The 15,412-nt window shown below is 51.0% G+C and overlaps 1 protein-coding gene across 1 annotated transcript in view; it reads right to left on the bottom strand.

Moving 5' to 3' along the window:
- The window catches only part of LOC103673944 (zinc finger CCHC domain-containing protein 14), a 53,576-nt gene that overhangs the window by 13,414 nt on the left and 24,750 nt on the right, over positions 1-15,412 (bottom strand). Inside the window, exon 3 of the mRNA XM_040633208.1 lies at positions 7,562-7,635. Within this exon, the coding sequence (XP_040489142.1) occupies positions 7,562-7,635 (74 nt within the window). The remainder of the gene's footprint in view (positions 1-7,561; positions 7,636-15,412) is intronic.

Raw genomic sequence — 15,412 nt, 5'->3', positions numbered from 1 at the left:
GGGGGGGGGGGGGGGCGGCACTCAGACATGGGAGCAGGGCTGGAACTGAGCTGGGAAGCAGGGACTCCACCCCAGTTAGAGGCGAGCAGGGGTCAGGCAGGAGGGCCACAAGAAGGATGAGACCATGAAGCAGGATTTGGCCCTCAGATCCAGAAGAAGCCACCGGAGGGCTTCAAGTCACGAAGTGAAACGATCAAAAAGAAAGCATTACATTTGAAGTGATGGAGCAGATGGAGCGTGGCGGTTTGGAAGACCCCTCTGGCTCCCGCCACCCGTCCGCGCCTTCCGAAAAACAGCCCACTGTGGCTGCTGACAGACGCCACGGCCCCTTTGCTCTGCTGAACCCCACGTGAGTCCCTTCCGTCCCCACAGCTGCCACACCACAGAACACCTGCGAAGGTGGCCATCTCCTCGAGCTCCCAAGAAACACAAGCCAGCAGAGGAAAGGGGGCTCCTCCGCGATCTCCGAGTTCCAGGAGCCCGGGGACACCTACACGACGCGGCAGGCGCAGGCACTCCCGGAATGAATGCTGCCCCGCCGCCCAGATGGACCTGCGCCCAGCTGCAGAACCCCCCCTCCTTTCGTCGGAGAAAATCTCACGACAGCACTGAACACAAGTCTGGGGCAAGCTGCCCCCGATGAAACACCAGCGCCACCTATGATTAAAGGCGGAAACTTTCTGGTCCTTAGATATTGGACCCAAAGCACGGCTGACATCTCCTGTTTGTCACAGGGCAGCATGAGGTGGAAGATTCTTCTTTTCCTTGCGACTCTTACACCAGGATCAAAACCCGATTCTCTTTCCGTCCACATTCAACGGCATGAATGCATCTTAAAGCCCACGAAACACGAAACCCAACATCCAAGAAACAAGCGCAGCACAGACGGAGCGTGTTATGTTCAAACAGACAACGTGCTTCCCCGACGATGATGTCCTTGCACCATTACCACAGGCTGTCACCTCCTGATGCTTTACTTTTACTTCCAAAAGGAGCAGACACTTCAGTCCAAGGCAGACAGAAAGCAAGGGCTCGGTCCCGGGCTGACGTCAGCACCACCACGCTCTGCAGCGGACGCAGGCTTCCTTCACACTCACCCTTGGCCTCACCCGCCAGGCCCGGCCCCCGCACCAGAAGAGGGGACGGGCCCCAGGAGGGGCAAGGACACACAGCATGGACATGCTACACGCGTCCTGTCAAATCCGAGGCGGCACCAACTGTAAGCCACCCCATTATGTTACGCACCACCAAGAAAAAAGCTGCCAGAGGAACGACGGCAGTGCGGTTTCCTATTGCCTGTACCTGTTCATCAAGGGCCTCACTAAGCCAGAGCATAAACTACCCTAAATGCACACAAAAAGCCGAACATGCACAAAACAGATACTTAGGACTCATCACACCACGTCTCAGTCCTCTGACTCACGTGTCAGCTCTGCCCCCAACGTCCCCACGTCCCCCACAGCACGCTACTCTGGAGCACAGGGAGCAGAACGTTCTCTCTGCACAGGGAGCAGCCCAGCTAGAGGCCCTGCCCACGGCTCAGGCCGCACCACGGACGTGAGCCCGCGGCCCGGCACCAGAACACCTAGCGCCGGGCCTCGAAGAGCTCAAGGCAGCCAGGCGGAAACACAAACCATGTGTGGAGAAGAAAACGGTTTTAAAAGACTAAAAACTATCATTTATATTCTCAGTGATCTAAGAAAAGAAAAACATAACCAAGAACAGGATGCTATGAAAAAAGAATTGTCAGAGAACAAGTATTCTTTGAAATTAAAACCAGGACAGAAGTGACAAATTCCACTGATGAAGAGGGGAGATGATGCAGTCCTCCATCAAGGAGATCAAAATATCAAATGGAAAGAAAACAGAAAAAAATAAATAAAACAAAGGACCAGGTGTGAGGTCCAATATGCAGACAGCAGGACTTCCAAAGGAAGGACACGGAGAAACACAGAGCAGAGGAAACCCAAAAGGGAGCAATCAGGACGGGGCCCCCAAATTATGGACCTGAGTTTTCAGGTTAAAAGGGCCCACCGAGTCCCAGCACAATGACGAAAACAGACCCACAGCCAAGCACGGGTGAGGAGTGTGCAAACACCCAGGACTGAGGAAACCGTCAAAAGTGCCAGAGCTCGGGATCGGGAGGTGGGAAGTCAGCAGCGCTCCCCGACCCCTGAGGAAGAGCGAAGCCCAGCCTCCTTCTCAGTCATATGTCGGGGTGGGGTGGGTAAAAGGCATGTCCAGACATGGAAGGCCTCGAAGTAGGACCTCCCAAGTGCCCTTCTAAGAAGCTACCAGACAGAGGATGACATAAGACCTGAGAACAGGGGATGGCGCCTGTAAGGAGGGAGGGGCCGCGCAGGTGGGGATGAGGGGGAGAGCTGGGGCCCACCGAGGGCCATCGGGTCCATGTGGGAGCAGAATCACAGCTCTGAGATGGAACCAACAGGACTCTGAGCCTGTCTGAGCACAATGGGGGGACTCTGAGACAATCAAAGGGCTTTTGGGGTGAAGTCATTTCTAAACACTTGTCCCTAAGCAAAAAACAAACCAGGAAACACAAAGAGACGACTCGAGGGAGAGCCCTGAGCACACGCCAGGTGGCTCCGGGACCAGCAACCCTCATGCAGTCACACGAACCCCACAGAACCACTGAGGTGCTTGTCAAAACACACACTTCCCTGCTGCTCTTGGCAATGTTCGCAGAGTTACTGGACTCCAAACTCTGCAAGAACAGCTGATGAAAACGAAATTAAATTTAAAAAATAGCTGTCAAGACTCATCTTTGCTAATGGCTATAAGATATTCAGAGCAGTTAAGATTATTTTGAAATGAAAAAATAAAACTTTCAAGGAAAAGAGACAGCACTAAGGTAAAGGTAACGGCTGGGTTCTTCAGAAAGAATGGCTTTGAATAGCATTGTCCTACAGTTAAGGTGCTAAAATTCTACAGTCTAGAAAGTGCTTCAAGGGTTTGGGTCATCTTCTGATATCTTCCCTCTCTATCCTTCACTTTGAACAAGAAATATTTTTATTTAAAAAAGATTTTACTTATTCCAGTTTCTCAACAGTGAATCTGGGAAAACGGGCAAACTCGGGACACTTGACACGTGCGTACTTCCACGCTGACTTTGTACGTGCAGCCACTCGCTCCCCGCACTCCGGTCTGACCCCTCAGGAACCAGTAAGGAGCAGCTCCGACTCCAGTACCAACACGGCCAACCCCAGGGACAAGAACGGGAAGCGCAGACCCCTATCTGCAGGACACGTTCACGTACAGGAGCGTGCTGAAGCAGCCCCGCGGGCTTTCCTGTACAAGACGCCTTTCATCTGTATCTGGAAAACACTGATCCATGAAAAGTGAAACTAGAGATGGACAGGACTGAGGGAATGGTGGGCAGCCATGGAGGCCGGCAGGAGAGAGGGTTCTCTGTGGCCCCCTCTGCGGCCGGCAGCGCCGTCCCATCGCGGCCGACGCTCCTGAGAAGGTGTTCGATGGCTCTGGTCCCGGTAGGGTAGCTGTTTATTTCCACATACAAAAGACACCTTAAAGGACAATTTATTTACTCTTCATTAATTGGGGTTCTGTGGACAAAAGGAAAGCCTTCGTCTCAGGTAAGCTTTTTTTTTTTTTTAAGTTTCACTGAGTGATAACGGACGATAAACCACACCTGTCTAAAGGGCATAGCATGATAAGTCTGGGCAATGTTTACATCCAGGAAACCATCACTCCCATCAATGCCACGAACATGTCCATCATCCCCAAAAGTTTCTCCCTCCTCTCCCCAGAAAGCCACTGTGTGCCTTCCGTCACTCTAGACGGTTTGCATTTCCTACGGTTTTATGTAAACGGGCTCACACCATGTATCATTTTTGGCAAAGGGTCTGGTTTTTTTCACACACTGTCATTATCTGAGTCTTCCCCACATTGCTGGTGTAACAACAGCTCAGTCCTTTCCACTCCGGGTGGTCTTCCACGGCGTTTATGGAACCGCCACATGTTTATCCATTCTTTGTGGACGGACACTCAGGGTGGTCCACATCAAGCTGGTGTGAACATTCACGTACAAATCTGTGTGAACACATGCTTTCTTTTCCCGCGGATTAATACCTGGTGGTAGAACTGACGGGTCATACTTTAGGGAAATTAACTTTTTATAAAACTGCCAGAGATTCCTTTCCCTTGCAAAGAGGTTATACCCTTGAGCACGCGCGCCGGGCCCCGACGGCAGCAGCCGGCCAGTCCGCAGGAGCAAGGCACCACCTCCCTGGGGCTCTAGTGGTCATTGTCCTAATGACTAGCGAGGCCGAACATCCGCTCACGTGGGGTATTTGCCCTCCGAACATCTCTGCTGAGGTGTCAGATCTCTGGCTCATTTTCTACTGGGTTGCTCTCTTATTACTGAGTTGTCAGAGTTCCTTATCTGTTTGGAATGAAAGCTGTTTATCAAACATGCAACGTGCAAATATCTCCTAGTCTGCACCCCTGTTCTGCCATCCCCTCACGGTGCCTTTCGAGGAGCAAGTTCAACACTCTGATCGAGTCTCACGTATTCATTTTGTCTTTCGTGGATCATGTTCTTGATGCCGTAGCAAAGACACCTTGGCCTAGCCACACAGTCTTGTATGCGTTCTTCCAGAACTTTTATCAGTTTATGCTGTACATTTAGGACTATGATCAGTTTTTTTTTTTTAAGATTTTTTATTTATTTATTTGACAGAGAGAGAGACAGCCAGCGAGAGAGGGAACACAAGCAGGGGGAGTGGGAGAGGAAGAAGCAGGCTCCCAGCAGAGCAGGGACCCCGATGCGGGGCTCGATCCCAGGACTCTGGGATCATGACCTGAGCTTATGATATGAGCTTATGACGAAGGCAGACGCTTAACGACTGAGCCACCCAGGCGCCCCAGGACTATGATCAGTTTTGACTTGGTTTTCTATGTGAGGTGAGAGGTATGGTCAAGGGTTCTGGAGCCATTTGTTGAAAAGACCGTCCGTTCTTCACTCAACTGCCAGTCTGTCAATCGGCCTTGATCTGTGAGTCTAACCCTGGACTCTCTGCATCGACCTGTGAACAGGTGCCCCATGCTCACGGCGACCCCACACGCCAGCATCCCTGCAGTCTAATAGCGAGTCTCCAAGATAGGCGGTGTGCAGCTTCCAAGTCTATTCTTCTCAAAACTGTTCTGACTACTCTGTTCTTTGCATACATGTTTTAGGGCTAGCTTGTTGATTTCTACGACAGAGAAACCCGACTGGGGCTGATTTTTGAGGGAAGTCACCTCACACGACAGCAGGTGGGTAAGTTTAGGTGGGTCCGCTGCTGTCCTCGGGCCACCTGCCCTCAGCCCTCCTGTCTCCGGGGCGCAGCGCTGGCGGCAGCCAGCGGGAGCCCCTGCGCTTACACTCCCGAAGGTGCACGGCCTCGAGCAGTCCCCCTTCCTTGCGTGACAGGAGTCCCCAACCTGACACGTGAATGACAGCCGTCAGCAGCACCCTAGCAGCTTCACACAAAACAAGCACACAGTTTAAGCTGCGCAAATGAACAGTGTTCTGTAAAAACAAAGTAAGATTTTTTTTTAACGCTGACCCTATCTTTCCTTTGTGCCTCGAGTTACCATTCAACACACACAGTTTGGGCTGTGAGTCCCTAGGGGCATATCCAATTAGTATCCCAAGGGGTGCCTGGGTCGCTCAGTCGGTTAAGCGTCCAACGCTTGATTTCGGCTCAGGACGTGGTATCAGGGATTGGGCCCCACGTACGGCTCCGTGCTGAACACGAGGTCCGCTTGAGATGCGACCTCTCTCCCCGCTGCCCTCCTTCCCACTCACTCACTCTCTCAAATAAATAAATAAAATCTTAAAAACAACAAAAAAAGTTAGTACCCCAAAAGAAAAAGTAGTTTGGTCTTCCAGGTTAGAGAAGAATTTTCACTTTTCTACACACAAGAATACTTTTGTCACTTATCATTTCAGGAAAAGGAAGATCTGCAGATAACCAAAGCTTTTGCTGTGTTAAAACACCGCAGCTCACCCACCGGGGTAGAGACGTCTTCACCTGTGTGACAGCGTCGACACCAGGCGACACTCCCGAGCCTAGGGCCGCAAACTCATGGATCCAGGCTCCTTCTGGAGTTGTGCAGCCTGCTTGCAGAGGACTCAGGGCGCCATGTCCTAATCCTCACCAGCTTGTTGCCTCCCCATTCCTGCCCATAACTGCCGTCTCCTCTGAGAGGCCAAGTGTCTATTTTGCCAAAGCTCATTTCTTCAGAGAGAAGCTGCAGGCAGTCACGTTCGCCACAGTCACATATCTCACACTGTACAAGCCCAGGCTGTGGGCTTGAGGATGGGGGCAGATCAAAGCCCAGCAAAACCAGACGGGCTGAGGGGGGCCCACCCCCCAGAATGGCTCAGCCCTGTGGAGGCAGATGACCACGAGGGGAGGTCTGGCCACGAGACTCAGAGCGTGGTGAAGGGGAAAAAACATGCTCAGCGTTCCAGGGACCTCACCCCTACGAGGCCCTGAAGACGCTGGGATTCCAGGGTTCTCCGGGTGCTGAGACCTGGGTGCTGGTCACAAGTTTCAACAGCCTCAAAGCCTTAGGCAAGTCTTTCCCGTACATTCTGAAGACACATGCATAGTGAAACAAGGGATTTGCACAATGCAGTACACCTCTGAAACAAATGAAGATTTTATCTTTTTCGTGGTAAAACTAGCTGAAGTATTTCGATGCAGCTATACCCTCTGAAAAGTTAGTGAAGCACACACAGCATCAGAGCATACAACCTCGGTGCGAACTCGAAGCTTTTACTCCTGAGAACACTCCCTAGTAACGCAGGAAGCAGATTCTTCCTTATCAATCAGTGTTCAGGCACGAGGTCAAAGGAGAACCTCACACAACATGAGGGCCAAGGAACAGAACCCGGGGACGGCCAGCCAGAGTACATCTCCCAGCCTCCTGCACAGCTAGGCAGGACCAAGAAGCCAAGTTTTGGCCAACAAAATGTAAGTGGAAATGTCTAGGGGCCACTTTCAGAATGTTCCTTAAAAGAGAGAAAAAAATAAAGTCTTCCCTCCTTTTCATCCTCTGTCTTGCTACCTGGAACGAAAACGTGAGGACTAGTGCCCTGGCTGCTACCCCAGACCGTGAGACTGCGGGTGCACACCCCAGGGATCTCAAAGCCGTCAACTGGGGGGAGCGCAGGCCCCCAAAGACCTCATGGAGCGCAGCTCCCGGCACACTGTGAGGCCGCTGAGCCACGGTTCCCGGGGGCCTCCGATCCTAATACGCAGCGTGTCTCGATTGTCACACGGGGTCTCTGCGTCAGCCAGCTCTGGTGACCAAGCAGCAGCAGCTGAGCACGCCGGTCTAGACGCTCAGCACACAGGCGGGAGGCAGCCCGCCCGTGGCCCAGGCCCGGCTTTCTGCCTCCCACAGCCTTGGTACGGTGCTTGGCAAAAAGGCCCATCTTCCATTTACAGCAATCTAAGTATCTACTCATGGCAAATGTTTCCTTCCTACCCCTTAGAGGAGAAAAGGGAAAAAAAACTTGGCATCTTACCTCAAAGGAACATTCAACATTTCTTTCATTTTTTTTGTGTGATAATCCCTTCAGGTCTATCTTTTCAACACTCACTGTAAAAGCAAAAAACAACAACAACAACAAACAAAATTATAAAAATGAAGTAAAACCGTGAAGTACATTTCAGTTAGCATTTGCTATTTCAGCAGTTTTCAGAACGAGGCTCTCGGCGCCGGCGCCGCTCGCGGTCCTCTGCACAGTGCTCGCCTGGGGGAAAGCAAAGAGCCGTCACACTCAGGAACGGAGGTGAATTTAAAAGCAGAGCAGAAGAAAACAGGCCACACATAAAAACAAGTCACAGCAAAGGAAGAGAACAGTCCCTGGAAAGAGAACCGGAGTCGACGGGACCGCACGAGGGCACAGACGCCCGGGACGGTGGGGACCGGGGAGGCTCTGTCTGGACTTCAGAAAAGCTAACGCTCCACACTGTCGGCTGCGGCCGTGTCAGAGCCCGGAGCCCAGGCAGCGTCTCGTGGGGATCTTCTGGTCACCAGAGAGGGCGTCCTCCTCCTGGGACAGGGCCGGGCTGGCGGGACTCGAGGCAGCGGTTAGGGAAGCTGCACGGAGGGCTCCCCTCTGCAGGACAGGGCGGGCTGAGCGAGGCGGCTGGGTGCAGAGCGCCCGCGCCAGCGGGGACACAGCCACACCAGCGGGGACACAGCCCCGCCGCGGGCCTCCACACGCCGCTTTCGCCCACGCTCTCCCGACAGGGCTACACCCTGTGTCTCCTCAAAACTAGAAGGGCAAGTAAGTTCTTACACACTTAAACTGAAGTTTGAAAATGCAGATATCTGAGCACAAACATTGCTGAAGATAAAAGAGCCACTTACAAACCTGACGCAGGTTCCAAACTCCCAAACCACACTGAGGCGTGCGCGTCCTGTGTCCAATTCAAATGAAACGCTTCTCAAGTACTAATGGGACAGATTCCCGGAGCGTCTCTGTTGTCTGCAGACACCGACAGTCCAACCCCTTGGCGGCTAAGGAAGAAAGTCCACGACAGCCGAGGAACTTGAGTACATGCGTGTTACACACGTCTTCCTCCGTGTCAGTTCTCCCAGGCCCAGACAGCCCCTGGCCATGGACCACGAGGACTTCCACAGACCTTTCAAACCTAACTGTCCAAGAGGAAGCACTTAACAGAACCTCTGAAACTACTAAGCTCCACGTCCTGCAGACGCCCAGCGTCCTGGCGGGCCACAGCGCGCCTCCCAAGGTCTTCTCCAAGAACACCGGTGCTCTAAGATGTTCAAGGGTACCCCCAGAAAGGTGCATGGTCAAAAAGCTCAGAGGAAAAAAAACCTAACACTTTCTGGTAGACTGTGTACATTAACAATATTAAAGGCTCTGAGCAGTCCTGAAATGAACAAGTCTGTTCTGGTAACAATTCCCCAGTTTTTTGGGCCACAGAACTCTTTCTTCCCCTCCTGTGTACACACCTTCCAGAGAACAACACACGCTCTGTGCAGCGCGCTTCAGGGATGGTTCCAACCCTACAACGCCCAACACCGCAGCCACTCACCACATGTGACTATTTACATTTGTATTAATTACAACCAAAGAGAATTAAAAATCCAACTCTCTGGTTGTACTAATCTCATCCTAAGTGCTCCACAGCCAGATGTGGCTAGCGGCTGCCTCGCTGTGCAGCACAGATAGAACATTGGGTCATCGCCGAGACCTCTCCTGGACAGTGCGGGTCTAAGCGGGGCTGGCAAACTAGAGGCCGTCCTGGGCCTGTTTGTGTAAACGGCTTTGTTGGCACACAGCCACACCGTTTGTTTACATATCATCAGTGGCTGCTTTCCACCCCACGACAGCAGAGCCCAGCCGCTCTGCCAGAAACCCTATGCTTCCCGAAGCCAAAAATATTTACTATCTCGATCTGCGCAGAAAAAAATGTGCGATCCTTGATCTAAAACCAACAGTGGTTCACTCACCAACATGTCCTTTCAGATTCCTGCTGTGCGCAAGGTCAAATTCTAGGGGCTGGGAACAGAGCAGTGAACACGACAGATGGGTCCTCATACTCAAAGAAGTTACTGGCTGTTTCGGAGAAGACCCTTTACCTGCTCAACTGTTCTCTCCTCGCGGCCTCCCTAATTGTGTAAAGTGGCATGAGGGTCTATATGCATCTTGGGAGATGCGAGAACCCATTCGGTTTGAAGTATTTTAAGCTTAAAATAGCACCTTACAGGAAGGAATTACTCTTAAAAAAAAAAAAAAAGTGTTTGTTTCCTTTCTGGCAAAACGAAGAACACACAGTTCGAGGCTGCACACCTCCCTATTTTCACTCAGTGAAACCGCTCGCTGTTCTCGTCTGGCTTCCTCCATCAGACTGTCAGCAAATAAACAGCTTTTATGTTTTCCCAATCAGTATTTTTTAAAAACTGACCCACAATGACATCACTCTAATCCAGATCTTCCCCCTTTTTAAACAACAGAACATACGAAGTCAATGAACACAGAAAAATGTAGTCAGCATTTTCCCTGGCCACGGGACAGCAACGTAAACCTAAATGTCCCAGGGCTGAATATTATTAGCATTTATGAAAAAGAGTCAAGAGAGAAAACCCCAACTGGACCGGGAGCGGAAGTGACTCATCTTTGGACAGGAGAATGTGGAAAGCAGATGAACGCCACTCAGCCGTCTGCAAGTCCGCGGCTGCAGTCTGGGCGGCCGGAGCGACTGGCGCCACCACCCCACCTGCGGGCAGCGTGTGCGGCTCGGGCGCCAGGCGCCGCAGGGGAGCTCTGCTATGTCGCCTGCAGTGGACTTGTCCCTGTGGAGGCACCTGTGGTCATGAGGGGTGGGGCTACGGGGCCTTTCATTAGGCTTCAAAGATAGTGAAACATGTTCTCGATTTTGGAACTCACGTTAAGGACCATGATTTCAAGAACAAAAAAGTGAAAACAGCTTGCAATATTAACTAAAAAACTACAAATTGTATGTGTAACATGGCTATAGCTGTTTAAACCGTAAAAGAAAGATGAAAAATAAGTTATCAAAGCTAACAAGGGTCATTGTGATTGGTGGTGGAATTATGAGTAGTTTATCCCAAATTTCCAGAATGCAGTTTCACGCTTTTAAAGGGTATTCATCTCCACACGCACACGAGCATGTTTGTGACCCACTTCTCTACTGGTAGATACGGCGACCCCTGTGCCTCACACCGCCCGTCAGTCCTGTAGACCGTCATCCCAAGGGCACGCAGAGGTCTCACGACTTTCTGAGGAGTGCAAGCAATCACGGCTAGGTCTGAGGGCTAGAAATCAATCCTTCAAGAAGGGTTGGGATTCGCACCGCCCACAAAGACTCCAAGACATAAAGGCCACGGCCAGTGGAGCACTGGGAAGGTGGGCGGGGGAGGGGGGGGCTCCTATGTGGGAAGAAACGGGCTGGGGTCTGGACTGCGTGCAGGCATGTCTATCGAGGACCGACTGGGCCCGGCCAAGGGCACCCGAGTCTAGGCCAGCCGGCTCGCTCACGCTGAACTGAGAAAGCAAAGCGGGATGTGTGTTCTCCTTTTAAGATGGTTTGTTATAACTTTCCTTCTTTTCCCATTCAAGACACACATGAGGAATCTGCCTCCAGTCCTGCAAGTCGACCACACAGCCTTCAATAAAACATCTAATTGCACTGAACTGCCACTTTTATAACTGCATCAATACCTAACTTCAAAAACCAATATGCTAATGTAATTGGAAAAGGCGGGAGGGGATTCGTGTGGGAGAGAAGTACAAAGGCATTGCTCGAGCAGTCAGACAGGGGTTCCAAACGTCCTGAAGCAGGACTGGGCATCTGAATGGGGGCGGGGGCTGGCAAAAAGTCAAGACGGTTTAGGGCTGAGCCGGCCCAAAGGCCTCTCAGCCAGCAGTGACAAACCCAGGACCAGGAACACAGTCTCGCCATCACAGCCCTCGGAGTTCCCAGTTCAAACTGCTGTGCTCTAAGGGTCACCCTCACTGCCAAGCATCTTCGAGCGGTTTACGAGAGCTGACTGTCACGTCACATGTATATCAGACACTTACTGTGTTCCAAGAATGAGTCACTCTTCTGAAACTTCTTCCCTTTCTACCCTAAACTCTTCTGGAAAAAACTGGGTAGTTGGTACTTTTCTGCCATAGATCCTTTCCTTGATTTTGAAGTATCTTCGGTCAAACAGTTTAATTTCTACGTGCCCCACATAGGAAACCACTTCATAACTTAACAAAACTATGCTATAAGCCATCACAGGAGGGTATCATTTATGACTGCGGGAAAAGATGCGAGACCCCCCTCCCCCGCTGCATAAACACCTCCTTCTCCTGAGCCCTATACTGAAGAACTCAATGTCTTCCTACTTGAAATAAAGAAACTGAAACAAAATAACATTTATGATGCTTCCTGCTTAAATTTTTATTACTGAAATCTAGTTTTCACCTAAAAATTGAAAAAGTATATTCTTAAAAGTCTCAGGAGTAATAACGTTCCTCAAATTATCGACAGACATTCTCCCTTCCGTTTGGTTGTCCGTGTTGGTGGAACCCTTTCTAGAAGCAGTTCTTCAGCTGCTGTGAAAATCGGAGTGTTCACTGCTTCACTGATTAACCTGAGCCTCCTCTCTGGCTTCTTTCTAGGACGTATCATGTTATATTTAAGAGTCCCCTAATTTGTTTTTCTTTTCTTTTTTTTTTTTTTTTTTTTTATCATCTAGCTACCTTGCATTTACTTGATTGGTCAGTTCTCCAGAAATATAAACAGGAGTAGTACACGGCATGATCTAGAAAACATAAAGCTGGTAAAAGGGACTTCTCAAGTAGCAAAAGTAGGAAATGAACACACACATACTCTATTTGAATGGTTAGTGATATGGCACTTGAATCTAAGGGCCCAAGGATTTTTCACTTATTTAAATATTCAGGCAAACATTTTATTCAGAATTAGTATGTTCCAGGCACAGCACTAACCATAAGTGATACAAAAATTACAAAGTTCACAGCAGTGACATGTGAGTTCGACTTCAAAGGGAAGAGCCCATTTAGGCAGAGGAACGTGGTGATCAAGGCTCAGGCAGGACAGCACAGGGAGTCTAAGGAAGTTTGCTCACGGCTAGAGCCAGGAACTCAGAGTGGTGACAAGAGACCAGAGAAGGGACACGAGGACAAGATGAGGCCAGCCCACAAATCCCAAAAACCCCACAGCGGGCCTCCTCCAGGCAGGTCGAGGTAAGCCCGTGGGCTCTGCTGTGAAACGGGCTCAGTCAGAAATGTGACACTTTCCAGCTCAGTGATCTTGGGCAGTTACTGAATCCCTGAACAGAAGGAAGACTGGTCCCTACTTCACGGGCCTGTGACATCAACGAGGTGCACACACACATGGAGGGGGGCACCTAGTGCTGGTCGGTGCTGTGACAGCAGTTGCTGCTGGGAGCCCTGTGGTCCAGCTGCAGGGCAAGTCCCTGCTTGGAGATGGACCAGACAGGAGAACCCACAGGCAGCAGAGGGGACGGAGACCTGAACCAGGACGGCGGCTGCAGTGGTGGCCCCGCTGAGCCCACTCGCGTGGGGGCAGGGAGCTGGGGTGGGCCTGCAGGTGTGGCTCCAGACGCCTGAAGGCTGGCACTGGAAACTCATTTTAGGGGCAGCAACGGAGGGGTGATGGGTCCATTCTGGGCACGTGGGCAGAGGCACCAGCAGGCCACATCAATGGGAATATTCACAGGAATTCGGGGTCCTGGGCAAGGGTCTCAGCTGAATGCTCAGATCTCAAAGTCATCGACAGGTGAACAGAAGACACCCAAACAGAGTGTGAGCGGGTGCCAGAGAGGAGCCCAGACAGCACCAGCGTTTCAGGGGCAGACAGAAGAGGGGATTTCACAGCAAATGAACACAGAGGCAAGAGGGGAACCGGGACGTGTGTTACCAGGAGACCAATGGAGCACAGCCCCCAACGGTTCTGGATGTAGGATGCTCCATGGTTTAAAAACGGAAGGAAACCAAGAGAGGACAGAGTGGTGGCGGTGGTGGCGGGAGCGGTGTCAGATATGCCAAGAGAAGATAAGAGCTGACCTGTCGTGACTTCTCATGACAGCATGAGAGGAGGGTGCTGAAGTCAGGGTGCAGGGGTCCACGGGTCGCAGAGAACCACCTGCTCTTCCTGGAGCTGGGCTGCACCGCACAGCACGCGTGCACATGATGGACACAACCGTAGCAGACAGAACAGGCGGGGGGGGGGGGGGCACTGCAGCATCACTCTGCAAAATGTGTCACGGCTGGGGGCACCTGGGTGGCTCAGTCAGTGAAGTGTCTGCCTTCAGTTCGGGTCATGATCTCCAGCTCCTGGGATCAAGGCCTACATCGGGCTCCCTGCTCAGCAGACAGCCTGCTTCCCTCTCTCCCTCTGCCTCTCTCCCTGCTTGCACACTGTCTCTCTCTCAAATGAGTAAATCTTAAAAAAAAAAAAAAAATCCGTCACAGTTGGCTGCGGGACAGCCTCTGCTCTGCGGTCTGTACCCACTTCCAAGGTGTAAATACTTCCACCACGGCTGATTCACAGCCATACAGGGCGTCAAGAGGCTAAAACCCTTCCTGCGCTCTGCACAGCTGACCTCACGGGCCCGCGTACGCTGGCTTCGGCACATGCCACTGAGCACACTGCGAGGTTCTCATGCTCCGCATCAAGGGCTGGCTCTGAATTCAACATAAGGCTTGAAAAGTCACAGATGGATGCTGCAATCCTGGTGGCCTCCCTCGATGGGGACTCAGACCAGCTGAGCCGTGCTGTCTGAAAGAAGCTGCTGTGGGACGGTCAGCTCGACTCCAACCTGTCACTCTCTCTTTGGGGGATGAGAAACCACCACTCAGACAACTCTGCTCTGTGCTTCAAGTGAGACTCGTTGGCTGCAGAAGGCTGCAAACAACCAGTGTTCGAAAAATAATAATAATACTGCATGAAAACATAGCAAAAAAGTCAACAGAACAACTTACTTTGAAATGCAAAGTCCTAAAAAAAATGCAATGTCTTCATGGATGGAGAGATAGTTAAGAGAAGCAGGTAAAATAAAATGAAATTATGGAATCTGGATGGTAGGTGTTCACTGTAAAATTCTCTGAACTTTACCGTACGTTTCAAAGTCTTAATAAAATGTTGAAAGAGCCAACAGACAAATTATCTAAACGCCTCAATCCCAAACACACCTTCAAATCCCCAGTGCGGCCTGAGCAAGGCAGCCTACTACTAGGCTTCCAGAAGCTGGGTTTCACTGCCATGCTTCTTACCAAAATTCGTACTCTAACTCTCTATGGTGGGTTTGCATCCCCAACAGGACAAGACTTTTGGAGCCTGACCTTGACGGTACCGCATGTCGTCATGCTGCTGCACGACAAACACAAAAACCACAGCGGCACATGACAAAAACCATTTATTTAGATTAAAAAGAAAATCTCAGTTTTAACTTCAAATATGATAAATATCTGTAGGTATAACCTACATGAGCAAAAGCTCTTTGGAATCCTTAAGTTTTAAGAATGCAAAGGTCTAGAGGCCAGGTTTTAGGACCGCTGGTAAGTGGTCTGCGGTACCATCAAGCTTACTGCGACTGTCTCGCACAAGGACAACTCTAAAAAACAACTACTCCAACCCAGGAAACCAAGTTACACAACACCTTCCACTGACAGCATCACTAAAAGCAATTCAACCTCACCTTGTATGTTACAGATGTTTCCCTAAGTGTCAGTAAAATAAGCCGGAAGCTGTGGGTTTGGGGAAAACCCTGAGCTCTCCCAGAGCGAGCACAGCAGTGCTGCCTGACAGTCTCAAGGAACTCAAGGCCCGTCTCTGCTGCTGAA

Source organism: Ursus maritimus, unplaced genomic scaffold, assembly GCF_017311325.1.
Source record: "Ursus maritimus isolate PB19 unplaced genomic scaffold, ASM1731132v1 scaffold_19, whole genome shotgun sequence".
In the NCBI taxonomy this organism is placed as follows: Eukaryota; Metazoa; Chordata; class Mammalia; order Carnivora; family Ursidae; genus Ursus; species Ursus maritimus.
Note: the sequence above shows the minus strand (reverse complement) of the source record. Positions and strands in the feature narration are given on the sequence as shown.